This window comes from Juglans regia, chromosome 7, assembly GCF_001411555.2.
Source record: "Juglans regia cultivar Chandler chromosome 7, Walnut 2.0, whole genome shotgun sequence".
Taxonomy (NCBI): Eukaryota; Viridiplantae; Streptophyta; class Magnoliopsida; order Fagales; family Juglandaceae; genus Juglans; species Juglans regia.
In genome coordinates this window covers 4,558,362-4,580,004 of record NC_049907.1, presented here as the reverse complement: position 1 = coordinate 4,580,004, position 21,643 = coordinate 4,558,362, and the positions used below count along the sequence as shown (strand labels likewise).

Here is a 21,643-nt window from a genome sequence, read left to right as displayed (position 1 = left end):
CCGGCACCTGGGGTTACAAGATAAGCAAGAAAGTTCCTAAACAAGGTGTCAAAATTACTGAAAGCCTCTAACCAAAAGAAAACTACATCAAGACAAGACATAGTAAAATACTAAGCAAGAAAACCATTCCTGTAAAAGAATCACAAATAACGTTAACTCAAAAACATAAAATCATAAAAACTTACCAATCCAACCAAAAAGCCACATAAAACCATAAAACCATTACTGACGCTAACAGAAACGCAAAGATGGCAAACCTAGTATATCCAAACGGATTAATCCTCGAAGCAACCTAGGCACATCCCTGAGAAATCTCCATTCAAAGTTCAATCCAGTTGCACCACTCCGTGCCAACCAATCAGCAATTTTATTTCCCTCCCTATAAATATGTCTAACTATGCACACCATAGAATCCATAAGTGCTAGAATCTCTTCCCAAAAATCTTCCAGGTACCACACCCCACACCTTTGCCTATTCCACCATGAGATAACTACTTGAGAATCTAATTAAATTTCCATAAAATTAATCCCCAGATCCTTACAGGCTTTGAGACCTTGCAGAACAGCTAACAATTCAGCTCTATTATTTGGACCATAACCAATATAAGAATTGAAGGCGTAAACTATATGGCCTCGATCATTTCTAATAATACCACCCACTCCTGAAGAACCTAGGTTACCAAGACTACTACTGTCTGTATTCAACTTAAACTATCCTTGAGCTGGCTTTTGCCAAGCAACTAACTTTAAAAACTTCCTATTAGGAACCAAAGCTGGAATATTCAATATCTGTAAAATCTACAAGTCATGTCTAGAACATTTACTAATCTTTTTCATATTTCGACTTACTAAACGCATCCAACTTCTAATAGAATGCCAGACCGAACTAATAGACTGAATACTACCCTCCATGCGTGCAGTACATCTTCTATGCCAAATGTGCCAAGTAATAATGAAAGGTAGAAGCCCCACTATGAGCCCCACTTGAGATATTGAGGACTCACGTCGAAACCAAATTATTACCGTCTCCCTCCAAGTAAGACCAAGAGGAAGACCAAAGGTAGCTCCATAATAATGCCATAATTCCTTTGCAAACTCACCTTCGAAAAGTACGTGATTTTGGTCTTCATACTTACCTTCGTCACAACAATCACAACTAGAAACTATCGGTATTCCAATGCGTCGAAGACGATCGTCTACGCTTAAAGCCATGTTCCATGCTTTCCACATCAACACCGAAATCTTAAGTGGGAGCAACTTATGCCACATCCAAGGATGCCACTCCATACTAGAACCTTGTATTCGAATGCAATCCCAAGCAGATTTAGTAGAAAAATTCCCACTTTCATGCTTCATCCAAATCAATACATCAGACCCTTCCTTACATACGGCCAAAGCCTCAATAATTTCCTCCAAATTATCCTGTCCCACTATCATACTCAACAGTTCCGCATCCCAACTATTGGACAACTTGCATTCTTTAACTTTAAGCACCAGATTACCCACTATCTGGAACTCATCAATTAACGGACCCCCATCTCTCCATTTATCATACCAAAATAAAATGTTCCCATCTCTAACTCTCCATTTTGCATTATTAAGGACACAATGAATACTTTTAACAATCATTTTTCAAAACCTCATTCCTTTTTTCCTATCAATGAGACACCAAGGAGCAGAGCCCACATATTTTCCTTTAAAGAACCTAGCCCACAGAGACTCTCCTTGAATTAAGTTCTATGCAAACTGCATATGCAATGCTTTTTGCATATCCTCCAAATTACGCAAACTCATTCCACCCTCCTCTATTAGCTTACAAATACTATCCCATGCCACCAACTTTTTCTTTGCTTTACCGTTCACCTCACCCCAAAAAAATGTGCTCATCATGCGATTTAACTCTTTAATAATTGATTGAGGGAACTACAACACCGCAAATATATGTAAAGCCATACTAGAAAGCACATGCCGAAGAAGAATCAACCGTCCTCCCGAAGAAAGGATTTTCATTTTCAAACCATTGATTTTGTTCCAGACTTTGTTAACCATCTCTTCCAGATGCTCATGCTTAAGACACCCCAAGACAATCGGAACCCCTAGATATTTAAAAGGAAACGAGTCTTCTGAGAACCCTGTTAGCCTTTTTAGAGCTCTCTTTCGAACTAACGAAATTTTTGGAGAATAAAATATTGCCGTCTTTTCTTTATTAATTTTCTGTCCTGACCAATCTTCATACTTATCAAACACCCATAACAGTTCCCTCACCGACTTCTTTCCTCCATTAAGAGAAATCACAATGTCATCAGCGTACATAAGAAGTGAAATATGAGGAGTGCCTCTAGCTTGGAAAAATTTTCCAATCTTTTTTGTCATAAAGCTATTTTTTAAAAGTCTAGATAGTACCTCCTAAAGAATAATAAAAAGATAAGGCGATAGGGGAGCAAAAAATTCCATTCCACCCGATCATATGCTTTTGCCATGTCAACTTTAATCATAATATTACCACCATGTGACGTTCTCTTCAATGAATGAACAATTTCCTGAATAAGACTAATATTTTCAAATATACTCCTCCTAGGTATAAAAGCTCATTGCTCAAAAGATACAAATTTGGAAAGAAAACCTGTCAGATGATTCACAATAATTTTCGAGAAAATTTTATAGAAGGCTGAGCAAAGGCTTATCGGCCTAAATTTATCAAACCCCGAAGGCACGTCTACCTTCAGAATAAGCACAATGAAGGAAGCCGAATAAAATTTCGGAAGGCTTTTAGATAGAAAAAATTCCGAAATAGCTTCCAAAACATCCATTTTTACCACCTCCCAGCAGCTCATAAAAAATCCCGCACCAAAACCATCCGACCCTGGAGAACTATTTATAAGAATAGACGAGTGAGCCTCTTTAACTTCATCCAACGAGGGGATACAACTAAGCCGGACATAATCCTCTTCTTCAATAACCGGTGAAATTAAGTTTGTTAAATCCGACAACTCTCTTTGCTGATTTGATCTTTGTAGGAACTAAATATTCAACGGCACCAAGATGAATTTCTTCTAGTGAATTGAACTCTAACCCATCCGTAGTTCTCAACTTATGAATTTTCCTATGCATTTTATTGGATAACCAAACATGAAAGAATTTTGAGTTCCGATCACTTTCCATTCTCCACTTAATTTTAGCCATCTGAGCCAATCTTATATCTTCCCTTCGCCTCCAAGTAGACAACTCAGTAGAGTACCTCACAAGCTCCCTTTCAACCTCATTATCCCAATTACTGTGCAGCAAGTGCTCAACCCCCTCAACCTTCTCTTCAAGAATAGCAATCTGAGTATTGGTCTGTCCAAACACCCTCTTGTTCCATTCACGTAAAGCCACCTTAAGCTTTTTAAGTTTACTAGCTAATTTCACGAGACCCGTACCTACCATTGGTTCAGACCACACCATCTGTACAAAGCTCATAAAATCAGGGTACTCAATCCACATTTGCTGAAACCTAAATGGAGAGGAACCATAAGTAAAAGGATCTTTCATGAATTCTATAAACATGGGACTATGATCCGACATTGACCTTGATAAATACGAACAACGGGTATTCGGAAATGCTATCAACAACTTTGCATCAAGAAGCACTCTATCCAACTTAGCCTAAGCTCTAGCTAGTCCATGCTGACCATTGCACCAGGAAAACTTTCTCCCCTGAGAATTCATTTCAATCAACCCGCCCTGGTGAATCCATCTATTAAATTCATCCATTGCAGCTCTTGTCCTTGGACTACCACCACACATTTCCACATCCGAGCGAATTATATTAAAATATCCAGCAAACAAACAAGGCTCCACACCCATTCTAGCCGAACTCAGCTTCTCCCAAAGCAGCTGCCTTTCACATCTATTACACCTAGCATAGATAAAATTTTCCAAAAAATGTGAAGACACGGGTCTATACATAAAGACAAATACTGTGTTCCCATTCGGACAAATACTGTGTTCCCATTCAGACCAACTGCATGTCCATTTCAGTTTTCCAAAATACCAAGATTTTCCCACCAAACTCCTCATTAGTAATTACCTTATCAAAATGAAACAGCCTCATATACATCTGAATTTTATCAACACGCTGAAACGGTTCCAGTAGCACTATCACCTTCTGTTTGTATTTATTCAGCAGACTCTTTAACTGTCCCTTAGAAGTACCTATTCCCCTTATATTCTAGACTAATATTGACCCTGTCACTGAGATAACTTTTTGGCACAAGTGATCACCATCTTGGAAATCCTAATTTTCTCAAATTGCCTCTTATGGTATTTTCTCTTCCCTACTTCTCCTCTGTTTCTGTGTGATATTCCTTATCCTGCAAAAAGACTTCTGCATGTAACTCTGGTTCCAGATCAGACATTGACCCCTCTTCCAAGAAAACCTCTTCCTCCTGCAATTTATCAACCTCCCTCTCCTCAGTACAAGGAACTACTTCCACCTCCCTCAAATTCGTGTCCAACTCCTTCGACTGAGAAGAACCTTCCAGTCTTACGTCAGTTCTCTCCACCTCCTTATTGTTTATTTCCTCCGCAGGAACCTCAATAATAGGAGACTCACCATGATTTTTTTCTGTTTCCAACTCCTCAATCCAAGGTGTGGAGGAATCACCTATTTTCAAATTTGTCTCAGAATCCTTATTTGCTTCCACTTCTTTTTCCGCAACAATTGGAAGATTTATAGTTTCCTTCGATTCTTCCACAACATGTTCTTCCACAATAGGTCCTTGTTGCCGAACCCATACCTTTCTTCCTGTATTCTTTTTCCTAGCACGACATGTTCTTGCATTATGCCCCTATATTTTGCACTTGGAACAGAACGTCGGCAGAGTTTCATAAATTATCTCTTGTTTGCGGCTAGACCTCAGTCCAGGAGTCCCAATCCAAAAATGAGGTAATGGCTCCTTTGCAGCATTCATCTCCACACAGATACGGGCACCGTCGGTACGAATGGCACAAAGAGTAGGATTATCACGTCTAATAAATCTACCTATTGGAGCAGTAAGAATTTTAAGAAAAGACTCATGATAATAGTTAGGAGGCAAACCTGACAAGACGATCCAAAACGGTACAATAGATGGCTCTTCTTCTTCCTTAAAATCTGGACTCCAGTGGAATGGACGATATGGAATCCCGTCAATATCATTAACTACGTGAAAGGGCCTTCATGCAGTCTTCTTCCGAAGTCATTCTTATAAACACGTTCTGAGGATGCATCATGTTAGAAACAATTGGAATACCATCAAGATTCCAGCGCTTTTGAATAAATGTTCGAATGGCATTCAAGGAAGGACGATTCCGAAGAAATTTCAAGACAATGGAAAATCTAAAAGGTTCTGCCGAGCGATGAATTTCCTCCTTAGAGAACTGAAAGAAAATTTCACCATCCTTGGATTTCGGCACACGGTGCGTCACCGACAATTCTGGAATAGGTTGAGGAACCACTGATACGAGATCCATGAACAGACGTCGACCTACGTTCTCAGTAGCTACCATACAACCTTAGGTAAAAAATAAAAACGAAGTCTCAAGAAGAACTTTCAAGAAGAAAGCAACGTTCTTGGAGTGATTGATTCATTCTTGGAGCAACGTTCTTGGAGCAGCGATTAGTTATAGAGTGAGCATTTTCTTCTAATGAGATGCAATGACTAAAAATTATCTTTCCTTTCTACCATATTCACACCTATTTCTTAACAACTCAATTCCTAGGAAGCTTTCCATAATTTTTTTCAAATCTGATCTGGATAAATTCCAGTACAAGAGCTTAGGAAAATGAAACATTTTCATCAATAAAAAAACATAAAATTTGAATATACAAATGGATTTCAAGTTTTCTCGCATAGATAAACTGTAATACGAGATAAATGGCATACCTTTTTCTTCTCAGAGCCTCGTTTGGTAGTAGATGAGCAAGGTTTGCTAGAGGTTGCAACCCTAGATCTTCTCCTAATCTTCCCAACAGCTGATGAACCCTGCATTTAATCACAAGATAAAAAATAAGACAAGCTTATATGATCAAAATCACAAAATATATAGGAAAACAAGGAGGCTTCCCCCTTCACACCCCTCGAACAAAAAAAAAAAACTTATTCAGTGATGAATGGAATCAGGTTAGGGCTTGGATTTTTTGGAAATGGGGAAGGTTAGGGCAAAGAGGAGATAACGAGAGAGAAAGAGGAACATAGAGGGAAGAAAAAGGTGGGCGGAGGGTTAGAAGCATTCGGGTTAGGGTTTGGGCTTTTTGGTAATGGGTTGTTTTTGTAGCGATTTTATTTTCGGTGATTTCTTATCGCCGCAAAATGTCTTTTTTCACGAAGATTTTTTTGGCCGATGGTAGGTTTCCATCCAAACAGTAAATATGTTTTTGTCACCGAAAATAAAAGTAGTTGCAAAAACTACTTTTTTCTTGTAGTGGGGGTTCGCTCCTCCCTACCCTACAAAGACAACCTAGAACAATGGTAGGGAATAACATATGTAAGGATTCCATGGGGTTTCTTTTTTTTCCCATAGATTTTTTCTTTTTCCACCAGAATAAAGACAAAGGATATCTAAAACTTGATAAAGGGCTGATCGAGGGTTGTCGGTCAAATCAGAAAGTGCACGCGTGTGCGTTTCATGGAATTGGTGGAGTCTGCACTATACATGGATGCTGGATGCAACTCAACTACGAATCTAGAGATCAGGACGCGAAAAGGCCACCCAATTGTGAATTTAGACTTCCAGCATCACTTTCCAGTTTTTTGGGTCGTCTCTTCCTAATTGTGTGGCATTCGAACTCTTTACAATGGCATTTCTTCATGACTTTCATCACTTTTATGCTCTATTTCTCCTCCATTTTTACAATTGTAAGTGCACAAGCGTTGTATAATTATTTTTAAAAAAATAAATAAATATAAGATTCATTTGAAAAAATTATAATTTTTTAATAATAAATCTCATTCTTTTTCAAAATGATTACACGATACTTACATACTCGAATAAAGCATTACTCCGATATTATTGTATGGATTGCAAGGTAGCATCACGTTTATATCATTAATTAAATCAGATTCTTTACGTAATGAGATCTTTATTAGGCTATGGAAAAACAGTACTTTGTCGAGTAGTTTGTCATGACATGTCATGTCATAGTTTATAGTCCTTAATTACGTGGGAACTAAATCATATTCATAGCACGTTTTCTGTGTGCATGGCTAAGTGTGTTGTGCGTGTGCTAATTCTCTCTTGAATATTTTAGGTAAGATTATGAGAAAATCATCCCCCTTTTCCTCTCTAATCAAATCAAGTGGAAGGACAAATGTTGAGTGAAAAGTTCATAAATATGTCAAATATGTACGTCGTTGCCCACTGGGCTTTAAACTTTTGTCCCTCTCCTCTCTCCCCTACTAAAAATAATTATACCAAATGTCTTTTCAAGACATTAAGTTCATTTTTAATAAAATAATTGTGATTTTATAGCTCTATTTTGTATAAATGCTTACATCTAAAATAAAATTGTTAAAAAGTTGTACAAATTGATCGTGGGAATACAATTGTTATTAGGTATTCTCGGATATTTTCAAATTATTTTACTGTTATTCACGAGCTATTTCATTATTATTCATACATATTTTGAGATATTATGTCTTTGTCATTTCCACTCATCTAAACCCAAAATCTTACCTTCTCATTTTTTCTCAATCATCTAAACTTGTTTGTTTGCTGTTCTTATAAGCAATACAATCTATTGATGCCTTTAAACTCGCATGTGCAACAGTGCCAGTGCCAGTGCCAGTGCCATCCATACAACTCCTAAACTGCTAATCGTTTACTCCGTCTCTCACCAATAAGCGTCGGAAACGATCTCTGTGTAAACCTCATGTCGAAAGAGAACTTCCATTGTGCCTGCCTATTCTTATGATCGAGAGATGGGCCAGGTCCAATGTTCACTTTCTCCTTACACCACCAACTACCATCCAACCATCTATACATTTTGTTATCCTCTCTCTCTCTCTCTCTCTCTCTCTCTCTGTTTCTTTTTTATTTCATCTCCACCTATATACTTGATGTTTAACGGCATATAATATACGAGTTGTGCGTGTGAATAATTGCTCAGGGAAAAAAAAATGGAAGAAATAGAGAGAGAAGAAAGCAAGTTGGGTATCTTGGGCCGATTTAGGCGATATACTGGGCCGAAACAAGTTTATGTTAATGTGGGTGGCTACGACCACATTGATGCACACTGTCCCAGATTCCCTGAAGTTTGAACTTTGAGCCACCAACAATTTCTGACCAAATTTAATACTTTCTAAAGGGCCAACAATCATTTCTCTTTATCTATAAAGCCTAATTCAACATATAAAGTACATGAGCAATCTAACACTGAATCCCACTTCCACTAAAGGGAGAGATTGAGAAACATTATTATTAGGAAAAAAAAGAAAAAGAAAAAAAAAGACAAATCTCTTTTGCTTAAGAACATTCAGTACAAGGATGAGTAGTTTTAGATCCTGTCATACCAGGTAGAAATTCATGAAAGATGCTATCTACAATGAGATGGATGACCAAGTCTATAATGCCAAAGTGTGAAACTAGAATTAGTTACAAAGGAAGAAACAGCAATTTTGACAGATGAAAGAAGTACAACTCGAGAATGTGTATTGGCTAATTGACTTCCCTTAAGATGAGTTCTTCAATGAAACAGTAATCAGATAAGAATATGAAACAGCATTGCATCGAAGATGTGAATTTACTAACTGGTAACAAATTGAAAGAAAAAGAAGGTACACACAGACTTCAAAATAAATGCTCTGTTTATATACAAAGAAACTGAGAGAGGAAAGGCAGGAAAGTCCAACTCACTCTTAACTCAGCTTGCTGACTACCTGCCAGCTAATTAGCTGATCAGCTGTACATCTTTGACTTCACAATAACTCAGCAAATGCTTACATAGCTCATGCATTTACAGGAGTGATTCAGTTCCTAATATATACAGCACTAAAGTTGTGTGATATTTGGTTGGAGGTTAAAGTAATAGATGAATATAAGTTAATGACTAACTAAAGTTTTGGCAGACCAAATAAAATTTGCATTAGATCCAATACGATTTAGAGGAAGAAGGGCAAAGAGTTTGATGTATGTGCATTACTGAGCGAGTAATCCAGAACTGACTCTACACAGAGCTTAGTGTACCAGAACAATACCTAGTTACGCAGGTTTATGATGCCCTACGGTGAGTTCTATTCCAGCAGAAACGTCAAAACCCAAACACTGAAAAATGCAGACTTCACCACACTCAGCCATGTGATCAGAGATAGCAATGAGGTGAATCCATGAGTAATTCACATGACACCAACCCATCTAGAATTAATAACAAAAAAGCCTAGTTAATGGATACAATTGGAACCTAACAGCACTACGAAGCCTCACCTATGAAAAATTAGAGTTCTGTTTTCAAACATGTACATTATTTTTTTCACCAACTTACATTCAGTAATAGAACATAACAGACATGAAGTGTATGAAATCAATTATTGCAATGCACAAGAGCTACTGATGAGATCCTTTAATTTTCTTGAGCTCTTCAAATCCTAACCTATGGCCACAGTAAATGAGTCTTTTGGACTTACTGCTGCTACTCCGGTGAAGTAGCATTCACCGTTAACGTTGCTGCCACCTTAGACGTAGCTTTTGCTCCTTTGGCTTCCATACACCTCCACATATACCACGAGCCAACAGACCTATAAGGCTTCCACTTCTCACAAATCTGCTCCATGTCCAGAGGCCGGGGCAATTCCTTTAGCCCATACAAAAGCTGCACGCCTTTCCTCACGCCGAGATCGCCGACCGGTAGAACATCCGGCCTCTGCAGCGAGAATATCATGAACATGTGCACTGACCAAGCCCCTATTCCCTTAACCAAGGTGAGCTTCGTTAGCAGGGACTCGTCGTCCATTTCGAGAATCGAGGAGTCCGATAAAAGCCCACTCTTGAACTTGTCCGCTAAGTCGTGGAGGTAGCTCGCTTTCCGCCCGGAGACTCCGACTTCTCGGAGCTGATTAGGGTTGAGACCGAGGACGGTTTCGGGGACAACCTCCACCTCGCCACCACAAAGCAAGACGAAGCGGTTGTAGATTGATTTGGCGGCGTTGGCCGCGAGTTGCTGGTATAGAATGCTTTTGGCCAGGGTCAAGAATGGAGGTCCGGGAGAATCAAAAGCCGGAGGCTGATACGAATCGATTGGGATCATAAGGAGTGGATCGGCTTTGCGCAAATGATTAAGAGCAGCATCAATTTCGCCTTCAAACGACAATGACTTCACGGTTATGGGCAAGAGGATAGGGAGTTGAGAAGGGTTTGCTTTGCTGGGTTTGGAGGAGTCAGAATCAAGGACCGGTGGCTGCGGGGGTATTCTGGAATTGGACGATAGTTTTCTCACTTTTCTGGGTCGAAATGGGATTTTGGAGGAGGATGAAATGTTTTCGAAAATGTCAACGGAGGTGGGTTCAGGGGAAGTTTGAGATTGGCGAAGCTGAGAAGAACTTGAAAGGATTTTGCTTCGCTTTTGCTTACCCATTGCGACAGAGAGAGGCTGATCGCTAGTTAGGGTTTTAGCAAGGGGAATCTGGGTCCGACTCCCTGCGGCGGTCAGGTTTCTAAGTTCTCTACCCCGAAGTTTCATAACTGTGTGGCGAGATCACAGGCAGAAGATTCAGATAAAATATATACAGCAAGCCCCATCAACAGCAGCCAGTTTTGACGCTGTTGAACCATTTTTCTATTAATTAAACAATGAACGTTTACTGGAATGGCCGAATAGGAGAAGAGAAGTTAGAACCAATCCGCCTAGTTTTGGACTGCGTGTGTGGAGTGCGCTCCAAGCAGGTACTAAAGGCACAAAGTCCAAGGTGCAAGTTGGAGACTTTCCAATATTATAAGGCGAGCCAATTTAACATCAACAACGAGCAAGCCAAGTATATTGACATGAATTGTTTTAATGGTTAGAGTTAAATTTTTCCAATAGAAATTAGTTCCTGTGTAGCTGGCATGGTAAAATCCCTCCCTGTTGCCATGGCTGCGGCAGTAAACAGAGCGAAATGTGGACAAGTCTTGCACCAAACTTACCAATCTGTGTAACTGTATGTCCAAGAGAGACACGTCTACACTCTTTGCCTTGACCTTCTGGCACACGGCCCTTCCTCTCGTAACCCACTCGGTCATCGTTCCATCATCATCAACTATACACACGTTCCCAACAAAATACAATAATTCCAGAACACGAGGTTCTCGGCGTTTGTGATCTCACTGATTTGTTTTGTCGTTTCTTTGAGTGCATTTCAAACGAGGGTATAGAGTTCAGGTTTTTGTCGGGCACTGGTAATCATCGAAGTGGAGACGGTGACTTGCCGAAAGTGTAGAAGACGAAGCAATGAGTTTCAGAGAAGAATCCGAGCCCGAGGACCTCAAGAAGCCGTTCCTCCAAACAGGGAGCTGGTACAGAATGGGTTCGAGGCAGTCCAGCATCATGGGCTCCTCGTCCCAGATCATTCGTGACGGTTCCATTTCCGTCATGCTCTGCGTCCTCATCGTTGCCCTCGGCCCCATCCAATTCGGCTTCACCGTAACTTCACTATTCCTTGTCTAATTGATCTCAATCATCGTTTCCCTTTACATGACTATTTGCTCATTCACATCTGGTGTTTTTTTTTTTAAATATTGTAACAATACAGTGTGGGTATTCTTCCCCTACGCAAGATGAAATAATCGAGGACCTGGGACTTTCAGTCTCGGAGGTGTGATTCTGCATCTAACTTTTCTATTATATATCTATGGTTTAATTTATTTTGTGCTTATGAGTAACATTATTTGTTTTTTGGAAACAGTTCTCTATATTTGGTTCTTTATCAAATGTTGGTGCCATGGTTGGGGCAATCGCGAGTGGTCAGATCGCAGAATACATTGGGCGTAAAGGGGTATTCTGGGTTTCATGGACTTTTATCTTTCTTTTAACTATTTTCAGCACTTGTTTAGCTGATTCGAAATTGTTCCAAATATGAATACCTGGATGCTGCTTTTTTTGTGCTGAATTGCAGTCACTTATGATTGCTGCGATTCCTAATATAATTGGATGGCTTGCAATATCATTTGCCAGAGTGAGGGACCCCTGATAATTGGCTGCTTTTCTTTGTTATGGCTTTCTTTACAAGCTTTTCGAATTGCCATTAGTTGTTTTCTTTTTCTTGCTTTTGTAGGATGCCTCGTTTTTGTACATGGGTAGGTTGTTGGAAGGATTTGGTGTCGGTATTATATCTTACACGGTAAAATCGAATCACAAAGTATCTCATTTCTCTAAAGCCTTGAGCCATCAATGGGTGTTAATTTTTTATGCTTTAAGTTTAGGTACCGGTATATATAGCTGAGATTGCACCTCAAAATATGAGGGGAACCCTTGGGTCTGTTAATCAGGTTGGTTGTATATTCTTGCTTCTTCACTCGGTAATTGTTAGCACTTTTCTCTATAAATAAGTTAATTAATTCCGCTCTTTATAGCTCTCAGTGACAATTGGACTAATGCTGGCTTATCTTTTTGGACTGTTTGTCAACTGGAGAGTGCTTGCAATTTTAGGTAAGCCCTTAGGATACCTTATATTTAGCTTTTCCTCGGGTTAATAGAAATATTGAATGTTATTTGTCCAATGAAATTCTTTCTAACCTTTTGAGAAACTAAAAATGCTGGGGAATTTTATTATTATCATGTGCAAAGAGCTTACCTTTTAAATAGGAAAATCACTATCAAACTCTTAAAGCACCAGTGTATCATCAGAAGTTCATACATGACAAAGTTTCTGGCTCAAATTTTACAGCCTCTATCATCTCTGAGATTAATTACCAATGTTATACTACCTATCAGAAATTACCTTTGTTATACTACCTTGATCAATGCATGGATTTATGTAAGGGATCATATCCAAATCATTGCAGGAATTTTGCCATGTACAATATTGATACCTGGCTTGTTTTTCGTGCCAGAATCTCCCCGATGGTTGGTAAGAATCATGTGAAAATTTTGTAGCAATTGGATTTTGATATCATCTTAGCTTCGCTGATTTTCTCCTGTACATCTTCTTTCCCTTTTTCCTTTGGGGTGGGGATATTAGGCCAAAATGGGGATGACAGAAGATTTTGAAACCTCATTGCAAGTTTTACGAGGTTTTGATACCGACATTTCAGTTGAAGTGAACGAAATCAAGGTATTAATTTTTCTACCATTCAAGTTCTTGACTCTCTTCTTGACATATTCATTGTGTATTGCCGGTGTAATTTCAACAGAGATCTGTAGCATCAGCAGGCAAAAGAGCTACAGTCCGGTTTGCAGATCTCAAGAGAAAGAGATACTGGTTTCCTCTAACGGTAGACTGGTTGGATTTGAAATTGTTAATTCAACTTTTTTAATGTGGTTTTCTATACCCTTGAAACTTTAGAATGCTCTTCTGATAGGTTTCTACCATATGCTGCAGATAGGAATCGGATTACTTGTGCTCCAGCAACTCAGTGGTATCAATGGTGTTTTATTCTATTCAAGTAACATCTTTGAAAAAGCCGGTTAGACCAACATCTCTTTTGGGATTTCAGCTGCTTCTGTATGATTAATTAATCTGATTGATTCCTATCTTCATGAGAAGGATGTTTTTTCTTTTACATGATAGGACATTTCTTTTCGTATGATATATTTCTGAGATAGATCTGATGTTGTACTCTCCAATAAGCATTTTCTATGTGAGGAACGATTTCTCATTCATTAGAGGGTGGTTATAATTGTCTTCATACTTCCTTCTGTGGCATGGACATTTAGAACGTAAGAGAATTACCTGTGTTAAGGTCTCAAGTTTACATACCCAATGTTCTTTTCACACTGGCACACTTAACCAAACCGGATGCATTCTTAGTAGATCAATGGTGGGAATTTTTTCTGGGGGTTTTTCTTATTATAGTCATGGTTACAATATTGAATGTCGTTTGCATTCTTTTATTTCATTTTGATGGCTTAATTAGCTGCCATGAATATAAACAGGGATCTCGGCGAGTAATGTTGCAACTTTTGGAGTTGGAGTTATTCAGGTAAATCATGACCCAATATAGACAAATTGACTCTGCTTCCCGTAGATTTCCAAACATCACAAAAAAATATATGATTGGAGTTTTTAAAATGGACTGTTATTTTCAATAGGTTACGGCTACTGGGGTTACTACTTGGTTGGCGGACAGAGCTGGCCGCAGGCTGCTGCTTATTGTATGTAGGAACGAAATTTGTTATATATGTTATATATGTTATTGTGTACACACCATGAAGACACATTGAACAAAATCTGAAATCAATTGCACAGGTGTCATCGTCTGGAATGACCCTTAGCCTCCTCGTTGTTGCAATTGCATTTTATCTGGAGGTAGATAATCTTTCTAACTGATATATGTAAAATCTTTACATTCCAATCCAGAGCTTATGAATCAAGCATGTTAATTCCCATCATGTTCAAATAGTGCCTTGATGCTATCTTTTCCCTCTTGTTCTCAATTAATACCAGGACATTGTATCAGAAGATTCCAAATTCTATAGCATGTTTGCTATACTGTCACTCATTGGCCTTGTGGTATGGTATATGATGTACATTTTATGCATGGTTTGTACCATATTGTTTTGAAGGATTTCTCAAGTCTGACGAACTTTTTTCCATCCAGGCTTTTGTGATTTCATTCTCTCTGGGACTTGGACCTATTCCTTGGCTGATAATGTCTGAGGTATGCCTCAGTAACTCTATTATATTATGTTGAGAAAATTTTCTTTTCATGTCTGGTCTCTTTCAGTTGGTTACACTTTCACTTGAGCTGGTGATAACTACTAGTCATGTCGGGTCTACTCAAGGCAAAAAAATGACAAAAGTAGGTTCAACAGTTTGGTTAAAAATTCTGACAAGTAACTTCATGACACCATTAAATTGATAAGGAATACTTCCTACTCAGTGTGGAGCTCAAAATTTTTCTCCACCCATGATTATTGCTTTATGTAGAGGTAAAGAAAGCTGGAAACGGAGGGGGACAATGAGCCTTGGGGATCATACTGGGACCATCGTTTTAGCTTTAGCTTGATTAGAAATGTTCTGTATATGTTGGCAGTCAGATACTATGCAAGTTTGATTTAGATTTTATGTTTGTTGATCATTGGCTAATAAATTAAGGGTATGGGTTTGGGAGTGGGACTAAGGCTTTGTTTGGTTGGGTAAGATACCGGAAAAGAACATTGCAGCACTCTCTTAAAGGTCAATGATTCAAAGATCTCCCTTGAGTTATCAGAAATTTCATGTACCTTTCTTGTCAGAGTCAGGTACCTGGAATGATGTAATTCCAGGACAGGGGTTATAATTCTGCAATTGCAAAAGCTTCATTTTTGTACTAGGTTCAAGGGATGGTGAGTCTAGATGATATTCGTCTATTTGAAGAACTTTTGTATTCAGTGATATAGAGGGTGGACAACTGTGAATGAAGCCGAGAGTGTCCCTTTTTAATAGCCAATCTATCTTGGACATCCATGTAGTTTCAGAAGTATTAGGGAGATCCTTATATTTTTGGCCTGGTTAGATTCTCCCTAATTAGCCTATGGATTATTCCACTACAATATTTCAATTTTTCTGCTTTCATATGAGAAAGAACTAAAAAGATTCAAATACGTGTCCAAGAGTTAAGTGGTTGATTGAGTGAGATGATATTAGAAGTTTTCCCGTTTCTCTATTCATGAATCTTTAATAGTAGAAAGCTTTATTTTGATTTTTCTTTGGCATATCCAAATTGCACATTTCAGATACTTCCTGTGAATATCAAAGGCCTTGCTGGCAGCATAGCAACAACGGCAAATTGGCTGACATCATTTGTGATTACAATGACTGCAAACTTGCTGTTGAGTTGGAACAGTGGAGGTATACGTCTGGCTCTCTGTGTGTGGGTGTATTTGCTGCATGTGCACGCGTCTGTTGTGGTCTAACTGACATAGTTCCTTTATTCCAACAGCTACCTTCACAATTTATACCATGGTTGCTGCTTTTACTGTTATCTTTGTGTCACTTTGGGTTCCAGAAACTAAAGGCAGAGCTCTGGAAGAGATTCAGCAGTCATTTAGATGAATTTACTTCCTAAAGCATATATTCATCTTAATCTGGCTTTGAAGTGGATATAATGCCGGAGTCATCGCATGTAGGTTGGGTTACATGGATATTCCTTATTTTATTCTTTTGCAAAACTGCAAGAATTTGAGTTGATCGGATGCCTCCCTAGCAGCTCCATAAACTCCCTGTGTATAACATAGGGGGTGCGAGTCTTCCATCATATTTGCTTTGTGTTAGAGCAATCACAATGGTTTATTCATTTTGCATTTGTTTGTAAAATGGCCAGCAATGGTTTGAAAAATGCTCTAAAAAATTAAATGCAAAATACATTCATGCTATATTGGTTGTCTACATCTGGATATACATGTATGTAATAATTTTTTGTTGCGTCTTTCTCTTTAGTTATGTTTCTTGCAATTACAATATTTTTTGAAAAAGATAAATTAAAATATATTTAAATGATAGAAAAAAGAATAGATAAGTTGATATATAGAGTAGACTTCAATTCCATGAAACAATCTTGGACACACCAATTAGAGGATAGAACTATAGTTCTTCATTCTACATAACATTGCATAGTGCTTCATGAGTACAGATATTATGAGCCCATAATGCACAGACAGAATCATTTCTGGGGATTCTCTGTTGTTTTGTCTGCATGGAAGGAAGCAAGGAACCGCTTCAGATACCTATTGTAAACACAAGGTCGCTCCAGGTGAACCAAGTGACCTGCCTTCTTTATGACCTGAAATGATGCATTTTCTCCCAGTTGCCTGTGATCACATTGTCCAAAATCACTTAGTACAAAATTACTTCTTTTTGCAAATTAACTTACCAACATGTGTACTACTAAACTTCTGTATTGTTCTAGAGAAATCATATAAATAATTAAATTTATTTTTTATTTATTAATTTAAACTTTTAGAACAAGTGGTGATCTAGTGTGTGTATATATATATATATATGTATATGATGCTATTAATTAATATTTTTTTAACCATTATCCTCTATCGTGGCATCAAATGACTGGCAGATAAGTGAAAGGATGATGAGTTACAATTCATCTAAATATATCATTCATAGACAGGCATGATCAGACATACTCTTTCATGTTTTGGGCAATCTCCATGTCGAAAATCCGATCAAACTCACCCCATAAGAGATGTATCATCTGCAAAAATAGAAATAAAAGAAAGTGGTACCACAAAAGCTTATCCTTTCTGGAAATAAACAGTAAACTGGCATAATGTAATCTAGAAGGGAATAGAATAATAGACAACTGGAGTGAGTAATAGAAGGAATAATATACCTGTGGGAAATGGGGAACCGTGGCATCCTTGTTGCAGATTAGTAAAGCTTCTAGCAGTTCACCTCTCTCCTTCCTGTTGTTGAACATTACCTATAATTTCTCCAAGAATCAATCATCCACAATAATTATGAAAAATGCTAACTTTCCATACAAAAATATTATTTCTATTTTTTTTGTTTGGAGACAAAAGATGAGTGCCTTCACTAAAATTAATTAAAAAATCCAAGTCCTATATTTTTTTTTAAAAAAAAATTGTTATTATGACTTTCAAATTAAAGATTAAAAAATTAGGTTATGTTTGGTTGTCAAAGTGAACTCAACTTATATCAAACTAATCATTTATGGGACTTGCTACTTTTCAACTTTCCACAAAAAATTATATTCATCTCAACTGGCATAAATAATAACCTTCTTTCTAAAAAGGTAACTAAATAAACGGAATATATATGCTATTCCACAAAATAAAATAAAATAAATTAGTAATCCTTTTGATCATCACCTTATTCAGCCAACCAAACGCAGCTTTCACATTTCTTTGCTAGTATTTTGTGACGTGATCTACATCTACCACATATGTGACATGGAGTGATCGACACATGAAGTACCGATTATCCTCCTTTTTAAGGAATCTCTATCTATGAAGTGTATCACACCAATAATCCAAGAGATCAACTGCTCCTTTTTTTTTTTTGGCCATTTTTAAAGCTGTAGTAATGAAGGAGTGACTTTCTTCACTAACCTTAATGACGTGCTTAAACGCCACGTCAATCAAGAGCTAAAGTTGAATTTGGGATCAACACCATCTAAGTTTCGTAGGGTATGTAATCGACCGAGTTGAAAACTTCAATCGATCCTTGTTTTCAAACTCAACGGTCAGGTCAAAGTTCATTATTTTTAGGTTGCCTAAAATTTTAATTAAGGTCAGTTTGAAAGTTGAATTAAGTTAACATAAATTGAATTATTTATGAATAATAGTGAGTTGATATGGTAGAGTGAGTTTTGTAAAGCTTACCTAAAATGAGTTTAGATGTGTTTGAATATTAAGATAAATTTAAATGTATTTATGAAAAGTTAAAAAATATTATGAATCTTACGTATAAATATATGCTGAGTTGATAAAAGTTGTGAATATTATGTTTAAAAAGATTTTGAATTGAGATGAATTTATTAATTTAAGAATTAAATATTTGGATGTTAGATTCAACTTAAATTTAGACAGAACTGAGTAATTTAGTCGGCCTCGTTTGTTTTTAAAAAATATCTCATCTCATCTAATTATTATAATTTTCTTAATTTTTAATACAAAATAAAATAAATAATATAAAATTTTCAAATCCCAAATTTTTAAAGTATATTTGAGTTTTCTTCCAATGGGTTCGTTACATCGTGACTTGCATTGCATGGACAGTGGACACACATGGTTAGGTACGAAAAAAAGACTCTCCGCCACGCTGTTTGGGACGTACGTTCCCAAGACTTACGACACTGGTTAGGTGTATTAGTTGGGCGATTTTCAGGCTTTTTTTTTTTTTTTTCAGAAAGAGTAACGATAGTTACAAGTTTCATAAATTTTTTTTATGAATTTTATTAATAAAGAATAATTTTTTTTATATTTTTTTTAAATAAAATTTATTTTTTTATAAAAACTTATATGAACTTGTCTATTTAAAACTTATTCAAATCATTTCTCTTTCAAAACATATCATTTAACATATATTAATTGTATTTCAAATCAAATTGGATACTGATTAATTTAGTTTTTGAGCCTATATATCCTTGAAATTTAACACAAATAAAATCATTAATAGAGAACGTATTTACAACTCAAATAAAATGAAAATTATGTAAAAGTGTTATAAATTAAAATAGAATCCATTCACGCATGAATCAATTTAGAAGTAGGAACATTTACCTTCGGGTTTGGAAGAAAACCGATCAAACCGTAAAAAAAATAAGGACTTTCTGGTATTTTATGATAATTCTACCATTAATAGATTCGGCCAATGGAGATCATTGGAATATATATGCAATCCAATATTTCACGTGGAATCCAAAAATAGAATGATGATGATATGCTTTTTTGCGTGAAAAAGATTTAGAGGATGCTTGGGAATACGAGATAAGAATTTTTATGAATAATAATAAGATGATTTGTAAATAGTAATGAAATAATTTGAGTTAAGTATTTATTAGATTACAAAAAAGAAAATTTCTATTCAGCATCAAATTATATATATTTTTTATCAGTGATATATGTACAACTTTTTATACAATCATATTTTAAAATGGAGATATTTATATAAAGTAATGTTACTTTTATAAATTATTTTATAAAAATACTTCTGATTTAAAATATAGTTATATAAAATGTTGTAAAAGTGACTGTATATATATCATTTTTTTTTTTACAACTTTTCAAAATGTAAATAGCTGATAATTAGTAGAATTTTTCATAAGCATATATACCCGCAGAAATTAGTTAAAGATCAGAACGTAAACTACGTATATGCATAACACTAACCAAGTCAAATTCAACTGTATTTAATTAGTAACGATCAAAACAAAAAACTTCGTACGATATCAAAATTCATTTGGAAATATTAGAAAACACAAATAAAAAAAAAGTCCCATACCCTAATGTAAACCTATTTTTTAATAGATATTTTATAAAAATAAACAGATTATGGTTAAACATAGAGTTTTTCAAAAACTTACCAACTTTATGACTATGCATGGCTTTTAATTTTGTTGGGGCCAAATTTATTTATTTTTCAATTATATATACATTAAATACATGATATAAAAGTATTTTTTTTTCAGTTTTATATATACATTTAAATAATGAAAAAATAAAAAAAAAATAACCAGGGGACTGCCCGCCTCTGGTTCGAACCCAACTGTTTCGTCAAGTTCCATTAATTCAGCCACGCAAAACTACGCGTGATTGCCATATGATGAAGATATTGCAATGAAAAATGTAAAGGAAAAGTGATATAGCATGAGTATTGGCGCAAACCTCAAGGAAGTCTTTGTGAAGCCGATCCGGAAACCACAGCTTTTTGTGAGCAGCAACGGAGAGAAGCGCTTTCATACCTTTGACCGAGGTAGGCAACAGGAGCTCCGACGAAGAAGAAAATCCCATGCTTTTCAGCATTGTTTCATTGATGGTATCGGTCATTGCCACGACCGAGCCAGACGCCACCACGGCCTGAACCAGGTCAGGGTGCCGTTCAGCCATTTTGAACGCCACCATCCCACCATAACTGAACCCAACCAAGGTGCATCTCTCCACCCCGAGCTTCCTCAGCCCTGTAGCCAAGCACTCGGCTTGGAAATCCGGGGAACGGTCGGTTTTATCGGTGATAGAGCCGCCAAAGAAGAGGAGGTCGGGCACGTAAACGGAGTATTTCTTAGTGAGAGCTCCTACCTGGAATTGCCAAGTCACGATACCCTCGGCGGCGAAACCGTGTATCAGCACCACCACGGGCTTGCTAGGTTTAGCCGGGGGCTCAGGATTTTGGCCTTTTTTGGGAGTCTTGAGGGTCTCCACTGGAACCCAGAAGTTCATGGCAGTTCCTGTCTCAATCTCCAACGTGTAGGGTTTAACCCCTGCCATCTTCATTAATCCATGCAGCAACGGCCTCTGTGCTGAAACAAGATTCACCATTGATGTCTAGGTTTCTCTTTCCTTGTCTTGCTTTCAGCTTCCTCAGTTCTCAATCTGTCTTCTTTGGTGCAGCAATCAACGAATCTAAGTAAGATGTCATTTAAGTAAGAAGAATATAGGAATTGAAACACAAAAGGATAAAAAAAAAATAATAAAAAAGAAAATAATTTACCACAAAACAATTATATAAAAATAAACTCATAAACTAATATGAGTTAATGTGATATATCAAATAGTAAAATTATTTTTATCATAAAGTAAATTTAATAGATTCTATAAAATAAAGTCAGTTTATGATTTTTTTTTTTGTGTAAAATGAAGGTAAGGCACAGGGACCAAATAATTGGTTCAAATGTTCATTTTCATTAATTTATTTTGTTTTCCTTCATTCTGGGATGCTATAAGGTCAACAAAGGTTAGCTTTGAATTTATGGAAGTTTATTTATTTATAAATAAATATTTCTTTATAAACTGAGCTGATGGAAATAATCTTGTCCCAAG

General features: G+C 36.8%; 4 protein-coding genes across 5 annotated transcripts; 1 reads left to right on the top strand and 3 right to left on the bottom strand.

Moving 5' to 3' along the window:
• Positions 1-2,952: 2,952 nt before the first annotated feature.
• Positions 2,953-3,564, bottom strand: LOC118348862. Its single transcript, XM_035691373.1, has one exon. It carries the CDS (start codon positions 3,562-3,564, stop codon positions 2,953-2,955), a length of 612 nt encoding a protein of 203 aa, XP_035547266.1.
• Positions 3,565-9,349: 5,785 nt separating this feature from the next.
• On the bottom strand, positions 9,350-10,929 carry LOC109005513 (DNA-3-methyladenine glycosylase 1-like). The gene has a single exon (XM_018984486.2). The coding sequence runs from the start codon at positions 10,691-10,693 to the stop codon at positions 9,647-9,649; it is 1,047 nt and encodes a 348-aa protein (XP_018840031.1). The 5' UTR covers positions 10,694-10,929; the 3' UTR covers positions 9,350-9,646.
• Positions 10,930-11,076: 147 nt separating this feature from the next.
• On the top strand, positions 11,077-16,504 carry LOC109015099 (sugar transporter ERD6-like 6). Of its 2 annotated transcripts, XM_018997582.2 has the most exons (18): positions 11,078-11,632; positions 11,742-11,804; positions 11,895-11,984; positions 12,105-12,164; positions 12,264-12,329; positions 12,412-12,477; positions 12,562-12,637; positions 12,994-13,058; positions 13,170-13,262; positions 13,342-13,422; positions 13,530-13,614; positions 14,084-14,130; positions 14,240-14,302; positions 14,397-14,456; positions 14,595-14,660; positions 14,749-14,808; positions 15,866-15,980; positions 16,072-16,504. In XM_018997582.2, the coding sequence occupies exons 1-18, from the start codon at positions 11,441-11,443 to the stop codon at positions 16,182-16,184; spliced, it is 1,461 nt and encodes a 486-aa protein (XP_018853127.1). In that variant the 5' UTR covers positions 11,078-11,440; the 3' UTR covers positions 16,185-16,504. The 2 variants fall into 2 exon arrangements, with proteins under 2 accessions (XP_018840030.1, XP_018853127.1); XM_018984485.2 differs by lacking the exon at positions 12,105-12,164 and having other exon boundaries at positions 11,077-11,632.
• Positions 16,505-16,588: 84 nt separating this feature from the next.
• LOC109005514 (epoxide hydrolase 3-like) lies at positions 16,589-21,228 on the bottom strand. Its single transcript, XM_018984487.2, has 4 exons — positions 20,492-21,228; positions 17,476-17,565; positions 17,270-17,337; positions 16,589-16,939 (listed from the first exon to the last, which is right to left on the bottom strand). The coding sequence occupies exons 1-4, from the start codon at positions 21,140-21,142 to the stop codon at positions 16,792-16,794; spliced, it is 957 nt and encodes a 318-aa protein (XP_018840032.1). The 5' UTR covers positions 21,143-21,228; the 3' UTR covers positions 16,589-16,791.
• Between the last annotated feature and the right edge of the window lie 415 nt (positions 21,229-21,643).

What these genes read in the sequence shown, in the direction of transcription:
- LOC109005513 (XM_018984486.2), bottom strand. Translation starts at nt 10,693, where the DNA reads ATGAAACTTCGGGGTAGAGAACTTAGAAACCTGACCGCCGCAGGGAGT.
- LOC109015099 (XM_018997582.2), top strand. Translation starts at nt 11,441, where the DNA reads ATGAGTTTCAGAGAAGAATCCGAGCCCGAGGACCTCAAGAAGCCGTTC. An exon ending in CAGAATCTCCCCGATGGTTG is followed by an intron (nt 13,059 to 13,169) that starts GTAAGAATCATG and finishes TGGGGATATTAG; the next exon opens with GCCAAAATGGGGATGACAGA. An exon ending in CTTGGCTGATAATGTCTGAG is followed by an intron (nt 14,809 to 15,865) that starts GTATGCCTCAGT and finishes TGCACATTTCAG; the next exon opens with ATACTTCCTGTGAATATCAA.
- LOC118348862 (XM_035691373.1), bottom strand. Translation starts at nt 3,564, where the DNA reads ATGTCGGATCATAGTCCCATGTTTATAGAATTCATGAAAGATCCTTTT.
- LOC109005514 (XM_018984487.2), bottom strand. Translation starts at nt 21,142, where the DNA reads ATGGTGAATCTTGTTTCAGCACAGAGGCCGTTGCTGCATGGATTAATG. An exon ending in CGGTTCCCCATTTCCCACAG is followed by an intron (nt 17,338 to 17,475) that starts GTATATTATTCC and finishes CTATTTTTGCAG; the next exon opens with ATGATACATCTCTTATGGGG. An exon ending in ATTGCCCAAAACATGAAAGA is followed by an intron (nt 16,940 to 17,269) that starts GTATGTCTGATC and finishes ATGTGATCACAG; the next exon opens with GCAACTGGGAGAAAATGCAT.